The 24,762-nt window shown below is 22.4% G+C and overlaps 1 protein-coding gene across 2 annotated transcripts in view; it reads right to left on the reverse strand.

The window, feature by feature from the left end:
• The window catches only part of LOC112598642 (zwei Ig domain protein zig-8-like), a 252,907-nt gene that overhangs the window by 37,970 nt on the left and 190,175 nt on the right, over positions 1–24,762 (reverse strand). For both annotated transcript variants that reach the window (XM_025345166.1, XM_025345165.1), the window contains exon 3: positions 14,779–14,945. In XM_025345166.1, the coding sequence (XP_025200951.1) occupies positions 14,779–14,945 (167 nt within the window). The remainder of the gene's footprint in view (positions 1–14,778; positions 14,946–24,762) is intronic.

A 24,762-nucleotide genomic window follows, 5' to 3' on the forward strand; every position in this document is an offset into this window, starting at 1 on the left:
ATATAAATTGTATTTTTCATTATTGATTGATTATATTTAATATTTTAATTTTATAATCTTATTTAATCTTATAATAATGCATAAAATAATGATATACCATTATTATAGTGTTATCGTTACGTTGGCCGTTTATCGATTTCCATCGTTGCCGTTATCAACAAAATATAATGGCAATATAGTACTTATGTATAGAAGTATAGATAAACACACGTGATAATGTTTGATAATTATTTATTAATATAAATATGTATTATAATATTATTTAATAATTATTGTTGTATCCCCTCTATTATAAAATTCTACACGCGAACTTGCTTGACGATACCTGTTTTTATAGAATATGAGTTGGAAATTTCTTCTTCACACCTTGTTACATATATTTGATTCGAAAGTGATAAATAACGGAGTTGGTAAGAATAAAAGCTTAAACATTAGCCCTTAATGCCTCACCTTGGCTACATTAAAAAAAAAAAAATATTGGAACAAATTGTATTTTTCGTTTTAGGGATGATGTGACATTTTTGTGTAATTGATGGAGAAAAGAATGTTGGTATCTAAAATAAAATTGTGTGTTTGGAATGATTTTTTCATTTATTATTGGGTAAATTATTTTTAAGATGGTTTTTTCCGGTGTTATAGAAAAATTCAGGAGGAGTAAAATAGGTATTTATAAAAAGGAGACATCAGGAGATTTACCTGGCTTGTGGAGAAGTATGATGATTGAGTGTTTCCAAGTAGGTGAGATATAAGATAGACGAAGTATATTATTATAAATAAATTCGAGAAGTGTGAATGTTTTCTTACGCAGATTTTCAGTAATTGTATTGGTTATCCAGTGACAGCCAGGGATTTGTAGTTGTTTTTTTTTTCATAATGTTTTGGACTTCATAAAAAGAGGTGTATTTGTAGACAGACATATTAGTTGAGTGTTGGTTAGAGAGACTTCAATATGATAATGGAGATAACTACTCAAAAAGCTCTGCTTTATTTTAGTTGGTACATATAGGATGCAATATTATTAGTTTAAAGAAATTTAATAACAGAATGAAAAGCATCTGGTAAAGTAGTGAAAAGATTGACGAAATTGTTCATAAATATTACACAAGGAAGGATTTCTTTTAGTTAGTTGCTTCATATTTTCACAGACAGCCTTATAATCATTAAAAACTTGAATAAATATCGATGTTGATGGTTTAATATGTGTTCTTATTCCATTTTTTTTTTTTTTTTTTGAGGTCCTGAATTGTTTACAGATATGTCATTCAGATTCAAAAATAGCGAGAAAACAATTTTGAAAAACAAATACTTTATTTTTGATTTTATTGTTGAGTTTAGAAAAGAGGGTAACGAACTTAAGGGTATTTCTTGGATGGGGGTAATCCAGACTTCGTTGCAATGTGAGTTTGTAAATGGTTTGGTGAACGATTTAGCATGGTTTAAGAAATAATTATAGGAGATACAATAAATTTAGATTTTCAAGAGGTCATGAGGGGTTACTGATTGCGTTAATTAATTAAGTCAACTAGTCGATAAGATTATGGAGACGAAGCGGCCGAGCACTGCCGACATGCAGATAAAGATTTATTCTAAGCAATTATTTTTAAGTTACCAGAGATGAAATAAAGACAGATCCAACTTAATGATGTTATGCTTTATTTGTTTGGAAACAATTTTCTTTTTTCAAAAAACACGTTTTTATTTTTTAGTAAGAAAAATAAGAACGAAATGGTGGAAAATGATGTTTTATGATTAATGATCACAACAAGAGTTTTATAAATGTTTAACTGAAAAATAATTTGAAAATGTTAAAATGTTTTTAAATTCGAAGAATCTTGACAAAATTTGAACTTTAATGTTCAAAATAATAAAAAATCTGTGCCTTGTATCGTTAATATTTTTTAATAGCGCAAATTAAATGTTGAGAGGACTTTTGTATTCAATTTTAATTGGATGATTTTAATTTATAATAATTAATTTTTTAAAAAAAAAAATCCAAAATTTCAAATGTCTTTAATTGCTTAAAAAACTCAAAATGTTTGAAAATGTTATCATGTTTAAAAAATAACTATATAATTTTGTACGTTTGATGAATACTTCAAATGTCTATGATTATTTGATTATTTGTGTTCGGGTTATAACAAAATAAGTTGGTTTTTCATACAATATTTCGTTTTCCTTTAATTATTATTATTATTTCTTTTTTTTTTGTCTCTTAATGGTTATTTTTATAATACTAAAAATTATTATTATTACTCCCTCCCCCCCACTAATAAACAAAACTAAACAAAAAAAGAACTAGAAAAAACATTCGTTTTTAGTTCACATGATATTTTAATTTACAGATTATCATACTTAATTACATTTCTATTGGTTATGACAGCTTTAATGAATCAAGGGATATTTTTATTTTTTTTTAACAAGTTAACGTTAGACAGATACATAAATTAATCAAGTTTAACATTTACCTACATTCTTTTTTTTTTTTTTTATATTAAAAGAAGAAAAAATATTTTAAAATAAAGCAGTACGAAAAATATACATCACAACATGAAAATTTAATTTTACTAAGGTAAGATATACATATTTTATGATTTGATTTAATATTTTCTTAATATTAATATAATATAGTTGTCTAGAAATAGCTATATATACACGGTATATATTATGCAATATATTCTGTTGGTAGTTTTCATTATCTTTGGTATCTAATTTTCCTTGATATAATATTTAAACTTACTGGTTAAATAGAACTATAAGTTTACTTTGTATAGTAGCCGTTATTATTGTAATCAAATAGTACTTAAAAAAGTATGAATTTTATATTTTTTTATTATAATATAACCAATATAGATATAAATGCATCCATAGGATACTTATTTAGATATTATATTGTATTAAAGGCATGTGCCATTATAGTTGTAAGTAATACGTGTCACTTTATAATGTGAGATTTTAATAAAGTATTTTATTTATTATAAATGATAATAATTATTATTTTTTTGGGTGTATGTTTTGGGGAGGTGACGAATAAAATGTTAGTTCAATATCACTGTATAAAATATCTTGGGCCACTTCTGATTTTTAATCTGATTTCACTATGTGTAGTACAAAATTATTAAATATATATATTGAAAACGAATAATTTTAGATTGTATAACTTATTTATTTTTATTATGTCTTAAAAACTATAGAATACGAAAAATTTCTTAAAATATGACATGGTTTTGAGCCTTAAGCGTGCACATGTAATTCAACTACGGAGTAAGGTTGGCCGTCAATTAATCAAAAGTTGTTAAAACCGATATTTATTTTGTTTATACTCGTATTATAATAAAATTAGTTGTATAATATGTTGTGTTGCTCGATGTATCAATAGTCGATTACATCTGTGTGTAGGTGTATTTTGAGCTGTAAACAAATTCAATGTAGAAGTATTTTCAGTACGACGACATAATGCGCCACCTACATATAGAACTCTCATGACTATTGTTTAATAACAAACGACTGAAAACTCGTGGATTTCAAATAACCCGACTAAGAACTGACTTAGTTATATTGCAGTAAAGTTTTCATAATGAATTATAATTATCAAGTTTTCCATTCAGTCTATCTATATATATATTATATTATGCAGTTTCGAATTTAAATAAATTGTAATAAAATTAATATTATAAAGTAAAAATATAATAAAATTCTTACTTTATTGGTATTATATTAACCGACAAAAAATAATACAAAGTTTTTTTTTTTTTACTATTTATGATTTTTTTAAACATATTAGTTTTTATGGGTGGTGGAAGAGTAATGAACAAATAAATTGTTTGCAAATAGCAATTCAAGGGCTACCATTAGTGTATATTTAACAATTAACATGGTTTAGACTTTGGGCTGTGGCTGTATACATATTATAAAGTTCTATAACCACGTTCTAGCAATTGATGTGATTTTGCTTGTTGATATCGTTTTTGTCTTATAATATTTTTGGATCCAACATCTTTGAACACAAATCTAGCCTTGAGGTTTTGCTTATCGCATTGAAACTTTTAAGAGCCAAGTATTCTACCTAAGAGTATAAAATAACTGATATCCACTATCCATTGGTCCGTACACTAGAGATTATAGTAATATCGAATATAACTCTAAGATTAAATACGCTTTGTATTATTGTTAAAATAAATATTATATTTAAAAAAAAAAATAAAAAAAAATATAATTGAATTATATTTATAATTTTAATTGTATTTATAAAGTATATTATATTTATACGAGTTGATACACCTTTAATCTTCCTTTGATAATGAATTTATTCAATTATTGATTCTTTAAATTTTTAAGTAAATTTAAAGATCATATTTTCAAAAAAAAAAGAAGAAAATTGTTATTTAATGGCTTGGAGGGTGCAGTGATTTTTTCCATTCTGAATTTTTAGTGTGAATCTACACGTCACTAACGTGTATGTTCTATTATTTCAATAACAGTTTTAGTTTATACAATATACATATTATGTAAGTATGGTATGACTTAAGGTCTGTAATGTTCACTTAATGGTTTTCTGATGTGTTTGAAAACGTTTTGACTACTATCTGCTTGTCGTTCAAACAATCTTATATTGTTTTTCTCCGGTAAATGTAATAATATTGTTATATATTATTGAACAGTCGATTATTATTTAATGTACCACAAAAAAATATTAGCTGAATTATTTCTTTTTTTTTTTTACTCGAACAAATAGAATCAAACAACATTAACGACTCACATAATATGCATTTTTATTTTTTTAAATTTATTTTGAATCATTGTTATTACTTACTATTATTTGTAGTTAATAAAATGTATCTATAAATATTAAACTGAAAAAAAAATTATCTTTTAAGTATAGACAACATGAAATTAAATTTTTATGTTATATAGCATTTATTACAAAATTATTATTACAAAAACTTTGAAACTTTTTATTTTTATAGGTTATACGCAGTTTTATTAATATGAGTAATAATTTAAAAAAATTTAAATATTTATTCACAAATTTCTCTCTATAATAGAACTAATAAATTTCATAAATTGTTTTTAACAACAATATATAAAACCACTATATCAACATTAACTTTTATATAATACAGATACAAAAGTAAATTTATTATTTTTACTCTGTGATTAATGTTTACATACAAAGTAAATATTAAACATGGAAATATCTAAGAGATTTTAAAAATATTACTTTTCCTTAAACTGTAAAACATACAGTATATTATAAATATTTCTATATAACATATTAAATTGAAATTGGGTTTCGCTTAATAAATTGCAAGCTAAAAAAAAATGTCGTTACTACTTATTTGATATTTTGTAATTGTAAAATGTAATAGCGTAAGTAATGGCATCGAAATCAGATAATGCAAATTGTACGCACGCATACATTCATAGAAATAATTTTAACTTAGCAGAAAGAAACCAGTAAGAAGCAATTGCATTTGCTAAATCAATGCTTTTCGGTTGTCGTGGTTGAATAGTGTACGTACAAGAATCACTATCGAAATAGGTTCACGGTAAGGCACCGAAAGTCATTACCTAAATGGAGACTCGTCGGAATCGGATTATGCTTTGTACGGTTACTGTAATTATTGTCAAGGGAACATTTCGTTAGCACCATAGAGCGAACGATTGTAAATTGCATTTCGTTTACACCATAGTTGCATGTGTAGTAACAGCTACATCTACAACACCCCAGAGTTACTGCCACTACATCTTTCTAGGACCGAAAATGTCCTTTTCCTTTTTACTCGAGTGCTGGTATCATATACCATAAAAGCACTGAGGTTCAAGAAAGTCGTATCATGCAATTTGCTCATTAAATCTCATCAAGGCCTACATATTTACTGGACGTATAATGAACGTGATTTCCCAACGTTATTGCCTTAATAATTTAATACTCGCATACTGCGATCAATGTGATAAGTGTTTAATATTTAGTACAATTACCACTAATTATATTATTATTAAACATTACGTTTTCAAACTTCTAGTGTTAAACTTTGCATAGCTATATATTTTAAACTGTATTATTATATTTTGTATACCTGGTTACATTTTTGTATTTATTAACAAATGTAAAAATTTAGTTATAGCATCTCTCAAGTAATTAAATTCTGAGTTACAACAAAATAAACAAAACCAATTTGTACCTTCGTATATTTTCATATTATTTTAAAAATGACTTGACATATTAAACAAATAAGACTTTTTAAAAACTAAAACTTTACTCAAACTTTAAAGTTATAATATGCTTGATAATAAGTTAAATAATGCATTAATAACTTAAATCTGTTGTATATTTTATATACATATGACTTTAACCTCGATATAAATGTTAATTAGATATTTTAATTGAAAGACCGCCTTATCTCAAATCTGAGTTTTTAACATAATAAACAACTGATATTGGATAAACTATTGTTTTAGTGTATACTTTACCAATAAAGCAATGATTACTATAAAGTAAAATATTAATATTTTTGAAAGTACTTTATTAATTTTCCAATAGTATGTGTCTTCCAAATTTCTCTCGATTAAGAGTAATGAGTTAGGTTTTTATTTATAACTAACAACAAATTGTCTTAAAATTTTAAGAAATTTTAAATTATTTATCGGGATCAGTTAATTTTAAATTTGTTTGTAGGTTTTTTAGAATTTCGACTTTTAACTCAAAATGATCAAATTAAATTATAAATTGATTTCATACTTCATTTGTTTTCGTTTATAACTGCAGCAGCTTTTTAAGGATATTCAATTCATATTATATCGATACAAAATAAATACTCTTTAAAATATTATAAGTTAAAGAAATTACATTGAAATCCCGTGCACAATTAATAATAAGACACTGATTTTTAGTTGTTAAGTGTGTAATAAAACACAGTAAACTGTAAATTATTATTTAAGAAATTATATTTAGTTATGTAGGATACGAAAATTTCTTAAATAGTGATTTTACACAATGTAACTGTACTTTAAATTTCTATTTTTAGCTAATATAATACATAAATCTAGCGATTGATTTTAAATTAGTGAGACCAATTAAGTTAATGAGTACATTAATGTAAACACAGAAAAAAGTTATTGATTTGAAAACTTATTGTCAGCCAATCAAATGATTATTAGTATTTAGTAATTTATTCATAATATTCCAATAAGGTTACCGATATCAAATCAATAATATTAAATAAGTAAATCATTTTTTTGTAGTGTTTATTTAATCTGTATAAAAAGTAGTATAATACTTAAATATAGCGACGGCATTGTAATAAATATAAATATATATATATATATATATATTTACATGTGTGTGTGTTTTAACAAGAAAATTTAAATTTAAATTTGACAATATCATAATTTTTACCACATATACTTGCCAAAATGTGTTTATTGTTCAAAAAAAAGAAAATAGGTTTAAAATCATGAACTAAAAATGTATTATTACTCATGACCTATGTTGAGTCTATATTTAAAAAAAAAAAAAAAAAGAAAGATTAATATAGTAATATAGTTGCAATATTATCCAGATGATAAAATAAATAAATCAATATGATAGCATATCAATAATTATATTTCTTAATAATTTATTTTAATTTGATAAAATAATCTCAATACTGCTCCCAAGTATATACATGTTGGTCTATACAGCATTAATAAAAAATAATTCAAATTTCAATTATTACAATCTAATCAATCGATATACTTAATATATTTCAAAATCGATATAAATATGAACACATAATGTAATATTGTGGAACGGAAATCATTTTTTTTTTTTTATTTTAGTTAAAAATATAATTAAAAGTAACGTAACTATTATTATAACATTTTTTGACAACTTAAAAATATAAATAACAAATCAGCATAAACATTTGACCTAATTATGGTTATTTGTTTTTAGCTTTACAATATTAAAGTTCATTAATTTTTCAAGTTTCTATCAATATTTTATTTAATTTTAAAACATATATTTTTTATTTACACATTTTTTTTTTATGTATGAACTCATATAAAATATAGTTTGGTTCAACAAGTATGTTCATTACTTCTATTTCTTCCTTCAATAATATGTTTATTCAAATTTTGATTTTGCTTTTCTTTAATAGTTTATTTAAAAACCATATTTACAGGTTCTTTGATAGTTTATTTAAATGTTACATACATTTATAAAGTGCAATTTTACAGAGTGTCTTATGACAAAAAAAAAAAAAAAACTTTTCTTTTAAATACAATCTACCAATTTGTATTACAAATTGTTAAGCGGAAAATTTTAAGTTATTTAAATTAAAGTTCAAACAAAAAGTCGCTTAGTTATTAACAAGAAGCTATGTTAAAAAGTCTATTAATAATAATTTTGCATATATTATAATTCACGTATAATATTCAGCTCAAAACATATTAAAATAAAAAAAATTGAATATTTTTAAACCAATTTTATTATCATTAACATGCAGTTTAGTAAATCATAACCTACTCGATTGAATATTATTATTTATATAATTTAATATTTTTGATAGAAGTAGTTTTTTGCATTTCCAGTTTAAAAATTGTAATTTTAGATTGGAAAAAAATTTGTATCGTTACAAAATATTGTTTCAGTGGAATAAATTATTTAAAAATGTTAAAATATTGTTTTAATGCATAGTACTTGTTATAAATTAAAATAACAGATATTTCAAAACATACATTTTTTTCTGCATAAAAGATTTAATATTAAATAAGTTTAAAGTTAAAATTTTTAATTTTCTATTCGGTAAATGCTGAAATATATTTATTTTTAAACTATTAATCTCCTTTTTTTTGTTCTAATTCTAATAATTTTAATTTATTATTATTATTATTTTTTTTTTTTTTTTTTTTGATTAATTTTTATATTTTTACTTACCTAGAAAATTGTCTGTTATAGAGCGAGTTAAAGTTTGAATAAATTATAATGTAAAATTTCATGGAAATATTAATACTGAAGATTAATATTTAAAAAAATTCGATATGTGTTGTATAAATAAAAACTTAAACTCACTGTCAATTAAACTATCATTTCCAAGATAGAAAAATATTCTGTAGGTTAAAATTTAAAAATATATATATATATATTTATATATATATATACATACAATATACATATTATTTAAAGGAATAATTACAATATATACTTAAATAAGTTAAATAAATAAAAAAAAAATTCAATTTACAACTCAAAAAGATCTGAGAAAATATCAAAATTAAAATTTTTTTTTTTTACCGAGTATGCTAATATTTTTATTTTCCCAAAAATTAATGCAATAACAATTATTTTATGGAGTTAAATTAAACAAACAAAAGGTGAAGTAATGCATTCGAAATATTTCTGATTACCTATACTGTTTAACACATTGTTTGACGTGTGCTTACATATATTTATATAATATTTTTATATGCAATATTAACACATTTAAAAATATAAGCTTTTAAAATTGTTTTGAAAGAATACTACAAAAGTTGTTTAAAATAGACAAAATATATGGATGCTCTTTAAAGCGTAATATCTTGTTATTTGATGTACAGAACTTAATCCCTTTGACTCATCTCATATGCAGCCTACGAAAGAAAGTTTTTGACGTGAGATATCGAGTTGTGAACATAATAGCTTCTCTTTCCTGTAGGAACACCTTTACAGGTAATTAATAAATTTGTCAACGGGACAAAGTTTGAAGTTAGTAATAATATGGTTGTATTATATGGGATACCGGAGCATCGTTATAAGCTTGAGTCTTATGTGAATTATAAGGGCAATGAATATTTTATGAACCTTTTTATATCGACTTGTCTATCAAAGTTGTACAACTTTTTAGAGATTATTAATTTAATATTACACACACATTGGTTGAAAAAAAAACAATATACAACGCTTTAGAATTATTTTATCGTGAGGTTAATAAAAGTAAGATTTTAAATAAGTAATGACTTATTCCTTTCTAAATAAAAAAAATACAAATAAAATAGCAATATTCACTTGTTAGATTCATGATATATTAATAAAATATTTTGATTTTTCGTCTATTAAATTATTATTTTTTATATTTTGCTGCACTTTATTAATATTCAAAATATTTGTAATAACATACATTTTAAATAAACTATTTACTTTCAATAACAATATTTTTATTATGTGAATAAATAATTTATAAATAATTTTTTATCAATATTATTTAATTATATATTATGTTTTATAATTATAATCGCTATTCATTTGATAATAAAACGCATTTTATACCTGTTTTAGTTTTGTATAAATCATTAAATTATACATAAATGCATGTTACATTAATAATAATTCAATTTTTAATTCTTTAAATACAATATTAAGATTTATATGTAAAAAACGATAGTCAATCTATTGTTAACTTGAAATATTTATGTGTCGTATTTTTCTTTCACTAAAATAGTCTTATCGATGTGTCTAATATAATAAATTAGAAGTCTCGAGATAATGATTTGAAAATGCAAATTTAAGGACACATAAAATATTATCTAAATTCATTGGAAACAATTTTAATTAGGAATTTACAAAATAACCATAAAAAAAATGTGTATGATAAAACATGTACATTTTATATTTTGCATATTTAAAACTTTCTGTTTTATAATGTCAACTTACACATTATTTATTTAAATTTTTAAAAAGAAAATATTTTAATAAGCCATAATTGATCATTGATTATCCTTCAAATAAAATTGCTAATACAAATCACTCTAAATTTAACGAAAGTACTTGATATACTGTTTTGGAACAAAAATTATACCATTCATACTTTGTTATTTTAAACCTGAATGTTTATATTTAAATAATACTATACGTACACTTCCTAGTATTCAATAAAAATAAAAATTGTTATGTAAGTAATTAAAAGTTGACACTAGAATCTACATTATGCTTAATAATCACATATTATTATTATTTTTATTTATTTTTATTATATATACATAGAATATATATAATTTTTATTGAGTTTAATAACACATGACTTTATAGCTATTAGTTTGGAGTCTCATTTTATTTTAACAAGATATATATATTTAATTTTTAAAGCATATAGTAGTTTTTTTTTTTTAATAATAATATTGATTAATAAAAATATTAATTTTATAATTTTTAATTATAAACGAGTCGTGTCTTGAAGAAAAATTGATTTTTAAAGACACTTACATTTGAATTTTCACAAAATAAATATTTTGTTTTTAATTTTAATTTATAATACATAAGTATGACAAAACAAAATTTTTGTATAAAATATATTTCTAAATAAAATTTATAATATTATAATTAAAAAATGTCTCAATTTGAATTTATTGGTTTGCAATTTGTGTAAGTTTATCTTTTTCATTAGAAAACATCTCTTATCTTGTATCCTACAAAAATTAATCAGTCATAAGTTGTGTTATCTAAAAAACAATTTACCTAGCATATGTAAACGAAAAAAAAAAACATAGAGGCACAGCTTTTTTTTGGGATATAACATGTTTGCAGTTAAATCAACTTATAGGCCGAGTTAATTAGTATAACTTATAATTGACGTATGAACATCAATCAAATCATTAAATTTATAACGACAATTTTAGTAAGTTGCTTACTAGTTAGAATCATATTTGAAAATAAAAAAAAATATAAATAATGCTGCCAATTCTACTAAATTTAATATTTTTTTATAATACAATTTGGCAGAATCTTAATTAGACAAGTAGCTACCAATTAATTAAAATAAAACATCAAAACTTTGAACACAGATTAACTATTATGAACTCTAACTCAATTAATGAACAGTAATTAATATAATTTATAATTACTTCAATCAATTTTAATTATGAAATACTCTAATACAGAATTTATTTTTATTTTTTTATTTGAATTGTGTATATAATTTGAATTGTATTATTTTTTTACTATTAAAATTTAAATATAAAAACAAGAAAAATATTTTTGATTCGTTTAAACTTGATAACAGGAAAAACAACCACTGCTAGTTCCCTGCTTTGTTGTTTGCGTTTAACCAACGGCTTCATAAACTGATTAAACTACCGTTTTGTCGCTACGATGTTTTGAAAAATGACGATCAACTGGATTAGACGAATGATTGAAAACGGTAAAGTCGATCAGGCATTAAAATATATCAACAACTACCTACAATGCAGTGACTGTAAAGCCAAAGAGGATTTGGGAAAAAACATGTCAAACATTCGATATCATTTAACGTCAATATTTTCCATTAGTTTATTTACTAATGATTAGTTGGTGAGAAAAACGCATTTCTAAAGAGTATTAATATACGTTTTGAAATCTATTTCTTTACGGATCTAAATCGTTCTTAGAACTCAATCCTAAATATTGATCTGATGAAATTCACTTATCGAGGTTTTTTGATTGAAAATAAATTATGTAGTTTATAAAATTACATTTTTATGTTATATGTGTGATTTACTATCATTGAGATTAAAAAACATTGAATTTATGTACATAATTAATTAGGCCAGAGACTAATGTGTTCATGTAACTAAACTATATAGAGCAAACACTATAAAAATATATTACATATAATTTGAAAATTATTGGACATTAAACTTTGTATTGCCAATAATAACTCATCCGTTGATTTATTTGAATTCCTTATTTCTTTCTTATTATAAAACAAATTTAAATTTAGAACATAAAATAATTCATCGTGTCGTTTGTTATAGAAATTAAAATAACAATGATAGTAACTTATAATTATTATACTATGGATTATTAAGTTAATTCATTTTATCCGTTTTTTTAAGCGAAACACCAAGTTTGTTTTTTAAGAATATAAATTAAATTAATATTGAAAAAAAACCATCTGAAAACCTTGATATTAACCAGAACTATTAAATTCACCAGAATTTCAAACTTTTGTTATCTGTAATATATATATATATATATATATATATAATAAATAAAGCAAAATTGAATATTATTAATATTATAAGTATCCAATAGTATAATATAATGTAACTTGTTATCTATACTTATTAAAAACAAATAAGAAAACAAGTTTTTTATGTGAAGAACTTAATGTATATTATCGATCATGTTATACAATGAAGAAACTCAGAAACTGAGTGAATAAACTCTATCAAACATAAACATATTATAATTTAATAATACTTGTAATACATTTAATAAAACTTTTAGACTAACTTGTTAGTTAGGTATTCGCATCTTAAATGGCAAATTATTGTTTTTTTATTTTTATTTTTATGTAATTGTGTCAAAACGAATCGTAAAAAAATATTCAAACCAATAAGTTTAAACGTAAATGTAAATTAAATAATGAATAAAATCATGAATTCATTAAAATCTATAAAAAAAAATACACAATGAATGAGGTAATTTTTTTTTTTTGATTATGTTAAGTGTGTTACTACGTTTTTGAATAAAAACTTAGCTCTAATCACAACATTAGTGTGTGATGGACAAAACTTATTTGGTTGGTGCTCGATATTTTTAAAAAGTCGTAGATCGAAAATTCTAATTAACAAATTTACATTGTAACTAACAAAAAGTACCGGGAAAGGAAAATATAACACACTATTAGTTTATAGAAAAATTATTTTTTTTCTTCAAATAATAAAATCAAATTTTAAAGACTTGACATTTTAACTAAATATTTAGATTGGAATTTCATAGAAAATAAGACATTTTAAAAGGATATTAGTTTTTATTATGCTATTAGAATAAACATTTAAAATTTTGTATAATATTATACTTTTAAATGTAATACCTTTAAGGATTAGATTTATCACAAATAGGAATACTATTATCAAATATCAAAAATAAAAAACAGTCTGTATTTAAACTATTTAAAACTAAAATTTTGGCAAAAATTAGATATTTAAGTGAAAATTGATGATTTTTTTTCATAGTTTTAATTTTAATTAATTATTATTATTCATTTTTTTTTTTTTTTTTAAGAAAATATTATAATCTGTTTAAATTAATTGAATAGGTAAATTTTTAGTACAAAATATATAATATACAAGTCATCAATAATATTTGTAGATATTGATGGAACCGGTACGGTGACATGTCGAGAGATAAGACGTAGAATGTAATCGCACCAGAGCGTATATGTATGTACGGATGTATATAATATATTTGTTTCTTTTACCAACTAATTTTATGGTTTAAATGGATTTCCTAAGGGGCAGGCTTTTTCAATGTATGGGGCGTACTGAAGAAAAATAGGCGTTTCAGACAATTGTAATCAAATTAATTTTAATTGCGAAATACTGAACACGCTAAACTAATATTTTAATCAAGTCAGAACATTCATTATCGTGTGTGGATAAAACGACTGTAGTCCAAAACTGAGATATTTGATACATTTTTATTAGACAAAAAATAAAAATTTATAAATTTAAAATTTCCACAAAATTAAATGATTAATTTATACGTATAACAAATTTATCTAAATTGATACTTCTTTAAATTTATTTATAATGACAAGAACAATATCATAAGTCACGACCATGTATTGAGTTATAAAGTTCTCATAAGTATTATGTTACTTTTTTTGACAATAATTAATTCAACTTACAGGATCAAAACCATTCTATAAACTTCTTTGTAGAAATAGATAATGTAAAAATATAAGATTTTACTTTCAAATATTAACAATATTTTCACATCCAAAATAAACATAATATAGTGTAATTTTGACTTCAACTAAATGTCTATAAATGTTTAATTACCGTTCTATCGGATACATGTTTGACTCTGCAGTGGAGAATGGCAGTTTGACCCACAACAGCCGTAACATTATGAGGTGAAACATCATCAAAAAGTGGTCTTTGTACGGACATTTCTTTTTGTGACACAGGTTGTATATTTTGAATTGTTGAGCTCGGCTCCATTGAAACTAAAACAAAAATTCAAAATCCATTTAAGTTTCAATAGTTACATGACAAATTGTGTTTCTAAATTGAAGACCAATGTAGATAAAATATTTACATGTTTTGTACTATTTCATAATTTTAGCTATGTATTTTAACTGATTTTTCAAGAACTGGTAATATATAATATATACAATGCCTTTTATAATAACCATTTTGTCACAAAGCGGTAAATAATATTATTTAGTTTAATATTTTAATTTTACAACTTTTATTTATTTATTTACTCAATAAAACAATTCTATGTTTTGAAATTTCATAAGAATAAAGATTGTGCTGTTGTTTTGAAAGAAGGTACCTGTCAAACAAAATCTAGAATTCCACACATAATATTATTTAAATCATTTTTTTATAACAATGTTTTACCGCAGTTTAATATGTTTTTTAAAAGAAGTAGAAGTAATATTATAAATTACTATAAAATCTTATATTATGAAGGACGTGTAATAAACTAACTATTGTCAAGTGTTAGAATAGCAAATTTAAATAATCTTATGAGTGCAAATCCATTAAAGTATATAATATTTTACCTAATAAAAAATTATGATAAATCGTACAATACAATTTGATTAAGCTGATCACTAAAAAAGTTCTGTTTTATCATAATAATTCAAAACTCAATAGTTATGTACTTTTGTTTATGATCATACAATGATCAAAGTTATATATTATACAAAAAATAAATAAATAAATAAGAAGAAGATTTTTAATTAAAAATGCACAATTACTATAATAGTTATAATATTGTATTATCTGCTTGTTTTGAAATTAGAAATATATTTTATTATGTTTTTAATTATTTATTAAGAGATATTTCCAATATTATGAGACACTGCCTTGATTGGTTATAATTTTCAAGTATAATTTGAAAACACTTGATTTGTATAAAATAATCAAAAACGACAAATAAAAAAGGTGAATTTTTTTTTCGTTTGCAAAAACCCTTGAATTTGTTATAAATCTCAAAACAGTACAGTTAAAACCTAACCTAACCACTACAGTGCTACTGTGGTGGCTGTAATAATATTTTAAATTATATGCTAACTTCCAAAAATTTATGGCTCTAAAAGAATATTGATTGATGATTGCTTTTCTACATTGAAATTCAGTACTCTGAAATATATTATAGCAATTATTATAATGATTACTTTTTTCAATTTGTATATTGTTTCGTAAAGGATATTGTTCGATAACTTCTGTTATTAAAAAAAAAATATTCGTATTATGAAGATAAGATATATCTACATCTTGTATTACGTTATTGATTGAGTAGTCATTATAAGAAAAATAGAGATCGTTATATCTTCAATAACAATAAAAAAAAAAAATAAAAGGATTCAAATTATTACCGTTTTAATACTAATATCTAATTTTAAAGCTCTATGAACGAAACAGAAATGTACACTAGAAACATTGACTACCTACTCACAGTAATTTATCTTTATTCAGAAAAAATGCATATGATATTTTAAAATAATTTAGATGGGGAAAAAAAAAACTTCTGGTTATACCCATAAGCATTTAGGAATGATAGTTAACTGTGTTATTATTTCTACTGTGTAATCTATTTATACTTCAGTATTATATCTGACGATATGTAGTTTCAAATAAAACTCATGTTAACTATAGCATATGATTTCATTTTTGAAAAATCCTATTGTCCGCGTTTATATTTATTTCAATATATTATATAATGCTTTTCATCGTACTAATATATTCTTTGATTTTTTCAATTTTGTCATGACTTTGTTTGAAAAGATTGGAGCTTAAGTGATTGTAAGTACTAAGTTTCGTTAAAATCCATCTATGTACTTCAACTTAGACTTAACTGATCACAATTCTAAATGGGTCAGTCTATATTTAAGATTTGTTTTATAACTTTATAGACTTAACACGGTATGATTTGTTTAACTAAGTCACCATATTTGTACTCTTTTACGGAGCTGCTTACTTAAGGTAATAATGTAATTTATCTTTTTTCTTTAAGCGATTGTAAGTAGTAAGTACTAAGTTTCGTTTAAATCCATCCATGTACTTCAACTTAGAATTAACTTTCGATCGCAACTCTAAATGGGTCAGTATATATTTAAGATTCGCCTCATAACTTAACATAGTATAGTTTGTTTAACTAAGCCATCATATTTTTACACTTTTACGGAGCTGCTTATTTAAGATAATTATGTAATTTATCCTTTTTTTCTTTATTATATGCTTTCCACACCTCACTTACGTACAAACCCGCATTTATGGATAAATAATTTGTTTTCAAAAGGATGCAACTTTTGTTTGTTTGGTGATACCATTGTGTTTATTTTGAAACTTAACGTACATCAACGTTGTATAGCTAAGTGTTGTACAATATAGTTGTTGTTTCATCACAACAATACCGATTTAATACCTAAAAATATAATTTTTACATAATGTGCTTTTTTAACTTAATATCAGTTTTGTACAGAAAAAGTTTGTATTATAACCAACATTTATATTTATTTTTATGAACTTTAATAAATTACATTTATTTTACTCACGATATTCAAAATTTGATAAACAATTCAATTGTTTTTAATATTACTTATAAATGTGTATAAATACAATATTGTTGATATTGTTATATGTATTGTTTATTTGTTTATTTCCATTAAGCTCGTAAAAACAAACTGTTTGGTATTAATAATTTATTTATTTTTTTTTTTTAATAATTGCATTGTGGCCATTAAAATGAAAGGTCGTGATAATATCATAACGACGCAAGGGAGTGTTAAGCATTTATTCATCGGCCTAATATCATCGGTTTTTTTATGAAGACCAAAAACGACCAAAGGATTTACTAGAGTCTCCGACATAGGTCTACAAAGGTATTTGTCAAATGACAAAACGGACCTCGATTTTTCTTGCCTTTTTTCCGGAAAACACGATCCCAATTTTTCAAGACTTTTAACTCATTTGTTCCGCCGCCCATTTTTAATACGTTGGCCATTCGAACTATACTGACACAAATTTTTCTTACTGTTTCCATCTCCAGGTACTTTTCTTTTTTTAGGGCTTTAATAAATGATGAGAAGGAATGAAAAATCTACTGATAAAGATTGTGCAATGTTTTTGAAATAATGTTTACTGGTATAATTCATCGGAGTGTTCTACTTTATTTTCTCTCGCTGTAAGGAAGTATATCAAACATAAGACTCAAATTCCTCACTATTGTTTTTGTTTTATACATAACTATTAATAAATATTTTGGCTCCTTATTGAGGCGTTTGAGAAATATTTAGTTAATAATTGAATCTCCAAAAATAAACTTTGTTGTAGTCAACAGTTTAATAGTTAATTATTTTACAAACAAACTCTTATCATATTTGTGATAAGATTGCCCAAATACAAATACATTATAAATAAATATGTTATATATATATAAATATATATATATAAAGATAGTTTTAAATAACAGAAAACAACTAAAATAATTGGAAGTTCATTTTCCACATTTATTATTTAATATATTATTTGAATAAATCGTTAATAAATAAAAAGTTATAATATAATAATATAAAAATATACATTTATATACAAAACATTTAACAAAAAAAAAAAAAAAATAAAATAAACAATGTACATTAAATGTATGTTTTTATTAGAAAATGTATTACTAAATAACAGATACAACAATTTTAACTCAATTATTACTAAGTTCAGAATTAAATTGTGTAAATTTATTCTCTATGAATATATGTTATACACAAACTATTTCAGTGATTTTCGCCAATATTATTTCTTGTCAAAGTTTTCACTCTACTTTGAATACTCAAGTGTTTTTTCTTTAAAACATGTAGTTACTAAAACAGCTTAAGCTAGCTTCTATATGAAACTTAAGAGAACAATATTTTAAAATTGAATTCGACTGATTTTTTTCATATCTCAACGTATTATACTATGTAATATGTATTAACCTGTTTAATAAAATGATTAATAATAAATGTGTAAAAATAATATGTCATTTAAATTCTCAAAGATATCAGGAGAGATGCCATCGTCAGTAATCTTAAATATTTTTATAAAAAAAAGTACAAATGTTTTATTAATTTGGCTACTTTTTTTAAATAACCCATAATATTTTATCACACTATGACTTTTTTCATATATTATTACTTAAGTATACAGAAAGTACACACAATTTCCAAAAAAATAAAGCTCATAAAATAATATCATATTTTTATCATTACTTTACAGTACATCTGCTATATACTCTTCATTTCATAAACATGGTACTAATTCACAAAAAACTGAATTAAAATGTATGTTAAAGTCAGAAAGTCAGGAGTAAATAATACTTAGGCTTTATGATTTAATAAATATAACATCCTGTAAAGTATTTTTTTTTTTTTTAATTTCAATCTAAATGTTCAGTGAATAATATTAATTATGATCAAATATTACATTATTTTCTCGATATATTTTTTTTTTTTTTGAACTTAAATTCGTATTTTAAAGTAAAAATTCAAAAAAAAAAAAATAAAAAAATAAGTAAATAAATAAATTCTATTCTTATTAAAAGTCTATTATTTTTTATGTTTATGCATTTTGTTAGAATTGTTAATAAAATAATAGTAATATCAATAAATCAAATTTATCACATGCATAAAAACAACAAAGTTGAATAAAGATCTGTTTTTAATGTGTTGAAGGTAATTAAATACAACTATTATAAAAAAACATGAACTTCAAATTATGTATACATAAACGAAATTGGTACATAATTTAGATTTATTTTAATAGCTTTTCGGTGTCAACTACAGGGAATGTTGCATTTTTTATCAACTTTCTGATTACATTATTGAAATGCACATAAATCATTTATTAACCTGTATATTTGATTTTAACGATTTTTTTTATTTCAAGCTTTTAATTTCTTATAAAATAATATTATAATAATTTAATAAAATATAATGTTTTTATTATAAATTATTTGTGAACAAAATTATGTTTTATAAATTAAAAGATTAAATTATATTAAAAAAAAAAAAAAAAAGTCTAAATGAGACTAACTAACATCATAATATTTGTTTAGGAAATTAAAATTGATTTTTATCCAATATAAACATAAAATATAATCCATGGTATTTTGTTTTTTTTGAAAATAATCCAGAATAGCCTATTTAATGTGTTCAATATTATTGTAATTATAATTTGAATACTAAAACTATAAGGCATTTAAAATGTATTATTGAATAAAATTAAACTACAAAATAATATTAAAAATTATTATTTTTTTTTAAAGTTAGAAAGTAGGCAATTTCTCTGATATACAGTATATCTTGGATATACCTCGTAGTTTTGTAAGTTACTGTAATGTATATGTTATATTTAAATACAATAATGAATCATTGCATGCAAAAAACGGCTCTGAATGAAGATAAATATCTTTCAGACTATATTTTTAAGTATATTTCATGGTATATTTATTATTGCTATTAAAGTAATATTTATTTCATTACTAGTAATATTAGTATAATATTACAGCAAGTTCAATTAATTTTTGCCAAAAATATTACTCTCGAAAATGTAATTATGTACATAAACTATAATATTATATTAAAACATTTAAATCCATATAAAAGAAATATTTTTGAATTAAAAAAAATAACTAAAAATTCCCATTTTTCTTTCTTTTTTTTTTATTCTTTACTAAGAAATTTGTCAATGTTTTTGTTTTATGAATATATTATGAGATCAATTTAAACTATGATTTCATTATGATACTTTTATTCATTAGTCAATAACTTTTTAGAACAGTAACAAAATTAAAGTAATACAATTTTGAAAATTATTCGTTTTTACTGACTATCTAAATCGTATATTATTTTTTTGATACAATGGCACAAAAGAGTGAGTTTATTTAAAGTAAACTTGAATTAAAAAATATTATTTTAATAGTTCAATCAACATATCAAAAGCAACCAATAATATATTTAGGTTTTATTATGTTAATTATTTATTTATATTGGTATTAAAGTAAATAATTTTCATAATAACAGTTTGATAAATTTGTTAAAATTAAATGAACTTACAACCTGATTCAATAACTATACGATTAAAATTAATAAATTAAAATCAACTTATATTACCTTTTCCTACTACTGTGACAAATATCCTTTTATAAATTTAAACTATGTAATTATTTCAATTTTTAATTAAAACATAAATACCTTGGTATTTTATTAGATAAACGTCTAACCTGGGACTTGCACTTCAAAAAAAAAAAAAAGAAAAGTGGAATATAACATACTCTACTACTTCTGCCCCTTTTCAATATATATATTTAATCATAAATTCAAACTATATAGTCATATACAATGTCATGATAGACTATTCTCGTCCCATAACACAGAAATTCAGGCTGACTAAACCTTCAAATCTCTTCAAAGGCTCTTCTTATACAATTTTATAGTAAAAGTCTATTTTTTATTACTGGTTCTTATTGGTATATGGATAACCAAGCTGCAATAGTATTATAATAACTTTCAATGCTTCATTATAAATGATTATACATGAAACTTAACTTAAATGTTAACCCTGTAATTCATATCATGTCTCCTAAAATTATTTTTGACTACTCACATAGAAGACTCAAAGTAACTAAAATCAGGACTTTTGATAAATATTTAATAAAATGAGTAAAATACAACTAATGTGTTATTTCCCATTTATGTGTTTCATATTATATTGTAAACAGTTTACCATCAATGACCAATTATTTTGAAAGTATATGCATTTATTATTTTAATAAAAAGTTATTTTCAAAATTGTATTTATTTATTTTTTTTTTTGTTAATTAATATTGATGAAATACTTATGAATTATCTAATGATAGTATTTTACGAGTACATATTTGATCATAGTGTATAATATGATTAATAGGTACAATGTATAAAAATCTATGAAATTATCAAGAATAAATATTTTTTGTAGAGTATAATCACAATTATAAATTCAAAATGTGTTTTTATATATTTGTGTATAACATAATACGTACACCATTTTAAATCAACTATAGAAATTGTTATTTTATTACCTACTTGCTTAATTGTGTATTAATTTTATAGCTCCAGCATATTTTTTTTTTAATTTTTAAGTTTTTAACAGAATGTATTTTAGGCATGTAAAATCTTATTTGTAAATCATATAATATTTGTTTTCAGTGGTAATCAACTGTGTATTAAATATGAAGAGTAATAAATAAAAACCTTTGAGCTTTTATGTTTAAGAAATGCTATTCTCAGTTATTTATTACGATAATGCTTAAAACGAAGAATGGTATTTTTCTATACTCACACGGAATTACAAGTAATACTTCACTAAAGACATGACATCATGTACGTGAACTGAATTTTGAAAATAATGAATACCTCTGATGTTACACTAATAATCTAAACACTTTTAACAAAACATAACAAAAAAAAAAAAAAACTTTTCTGTATTTTTAAAAGAAACATCAATTTATAATATACATAATCTTTTTAAATTTCCATTACACGTTTAGTAAATTTTAATGCTATTTTCTTAACTCATTAACGCCTGTATAGATGATTAATCGATTTATTTGATTTAAAAAAAGATATATTAAACATCTTATTTTATACATAAAGGTATTGTTGTATATAATTGATGAAGATGAAACATAGTAACGAACCATAGTAAATACTGATACATTTCGTTTAAACTTTAAACATTTTACAAACATTATAAATTGAGAACTACCTTTTTTTAAAAAAATCGGCCTACCTAAAATTAATTATAAAATTAGTACCGTAAGGTACTTTTTTTTAAGATGATAAGATGATAATGATTATTGTATAGTTGAATAGTATACACATTAGAAATGTCACCTACAAAATAATATACCACAATTATTATTGATTATATTTCACCGCCATCGGCCAACAAGTATGAATTATAATATATTTTTTTAATTTAAAATACACCAATAATATACTTTTATAATAACTATATATTATTGTTTTATAAATGAAGAAACTTGCTCTATAATATAGGTTTTAGACTCAGATCTAATGATACAATATATTCTACACATTTAATTCATAATTTAAAATTTAGACTTTTGCTGAGATAAAATATGTTATTAACTAAAATTATTTTGCTCAAAATTTCAGGAGAAGTAATGTATTACTTAGAATTTAGATCGTTTCTAAAATCACTAATCAAATAAAAACATTTTAATTAAACGTATTTTTAATACTTCTGTTATTATTAAAGCAATACAGGTATTAAATAATTTAAAATGAACATTTTAATAGATAAATATAAAAGTTTGATGATACAATAGTTGTTTAGTATTTAAACACTCATTTTACCAAATAATTTAAAAAGAATACCAATTTAATTGTTCATATTTACACATTATCTATAATGTAATAAAAATAATAACTGTATTAATGAAATGTAAGCAAAAAAGTTATAAATATGTAATTTTATTCAGCTCGCACATTCAACATAAAATATTTTAAAAAGTTTCAATATATAAAAAATAAACTTATTGAAAATGAACAATAGAAAGTACTGGTTTTGGAAAGTAGACAAAAATATCACAGTTGGCAAAAGAATAACAGAAAAACAATTCTGTATCAGTCTGTTCCTTTAAAGAAACAAAAGCAAAACATTTTATTTAAAAATATGCTCTATAAAAACTAGCATGATAAAAGTTACAAAAAAAACTTTTGATTGTCACCTATTGTTGTTTAGGAATAATCATTGGTCCACTAGATAAATAAAATATATCGATAACACCAATTTTGTATAACTTACTGAAGGCACTTCAGTATAAGTTTCTTTATATACATACGATGCATTGTTTTTCAATTTAAAGACTGCGATCGTTACCGGAAATAACGGTCATCGATGTGCCATTATTGTTAACGAGATTATTTAGAGAAGTTTTTATTTAAGTTGATTCTTAAAGCAAATACTTTTAAAGTTATTATTATGTGAATAAAAACAAATAAAAATGAATGTTATTATAAAATAATAATAATAATATAATTCATTAAAAAAAATAAAAAATACTTTAAATCAGTTAATTATTAAAGGTATACAAATATACCGTCAACTTCTTACAAGATAAATGCTTAATGTGATATATAATATAATATGTATATTATAATATATTGGACAGAATAATTTATTTTTCGTTGAAACTAAATTTATTACTTTGTACATTTCTCATTTTTCAAAATAAATTATTAAAACACCTTTGAATCTTTAAATAGTATTATTAATGCATAACTATAAATATTACAGAAAATGAATCAGACACTTTAAGGTTTCATATCGTTTTATATTTTTCAAGACAACTGATGATAATAAGCTAGAAATAATTTGAATTCGAAAAAATACTCTATGTAAATTCTTACAGTTGTAAATTAATTTTTAAAATATGTTTTGATTGCAAGTACAAAATAGATAGGTCAATACTTATATAATATATTATTATAATATTGTCTCCAAATAAAATGATGTTGATCGATTGTATATTATTTATTTATATATAATATGAATCATCATATAAGTATGTTTAACATAATTTAATGAATATTGAGTAAAATTCGTATCGAAATATTTTCAAAATAGCTCAATGATTATTTATGAATTATAATACAGATAGTTCAATTAAATGTATTAGACAGTATCAGAGATTGATTATATTTATGTTTATATTACTCACTGTACATAAAAATTGAATACAAAAATAAAATTTGGAATACGTTAAAATGA

This window comes from Melanaphis sacchari, unplaced genomic scaffold (genome assembly GCF_002803265.2).
Source record: "Melanaphis sacchari strain LSU unplaced genomic scaffold, SCAv2.0 Contig49_pilon_pilon, whole genome shotgun sequence".
Taxonomy (NCBI): domain Eukaryota; kingdom Metazoa; phylum Arthropoda; class Insecta; order Hemiptera; family Aphididae; genus Melanaphis; species Melanaphis sacchari.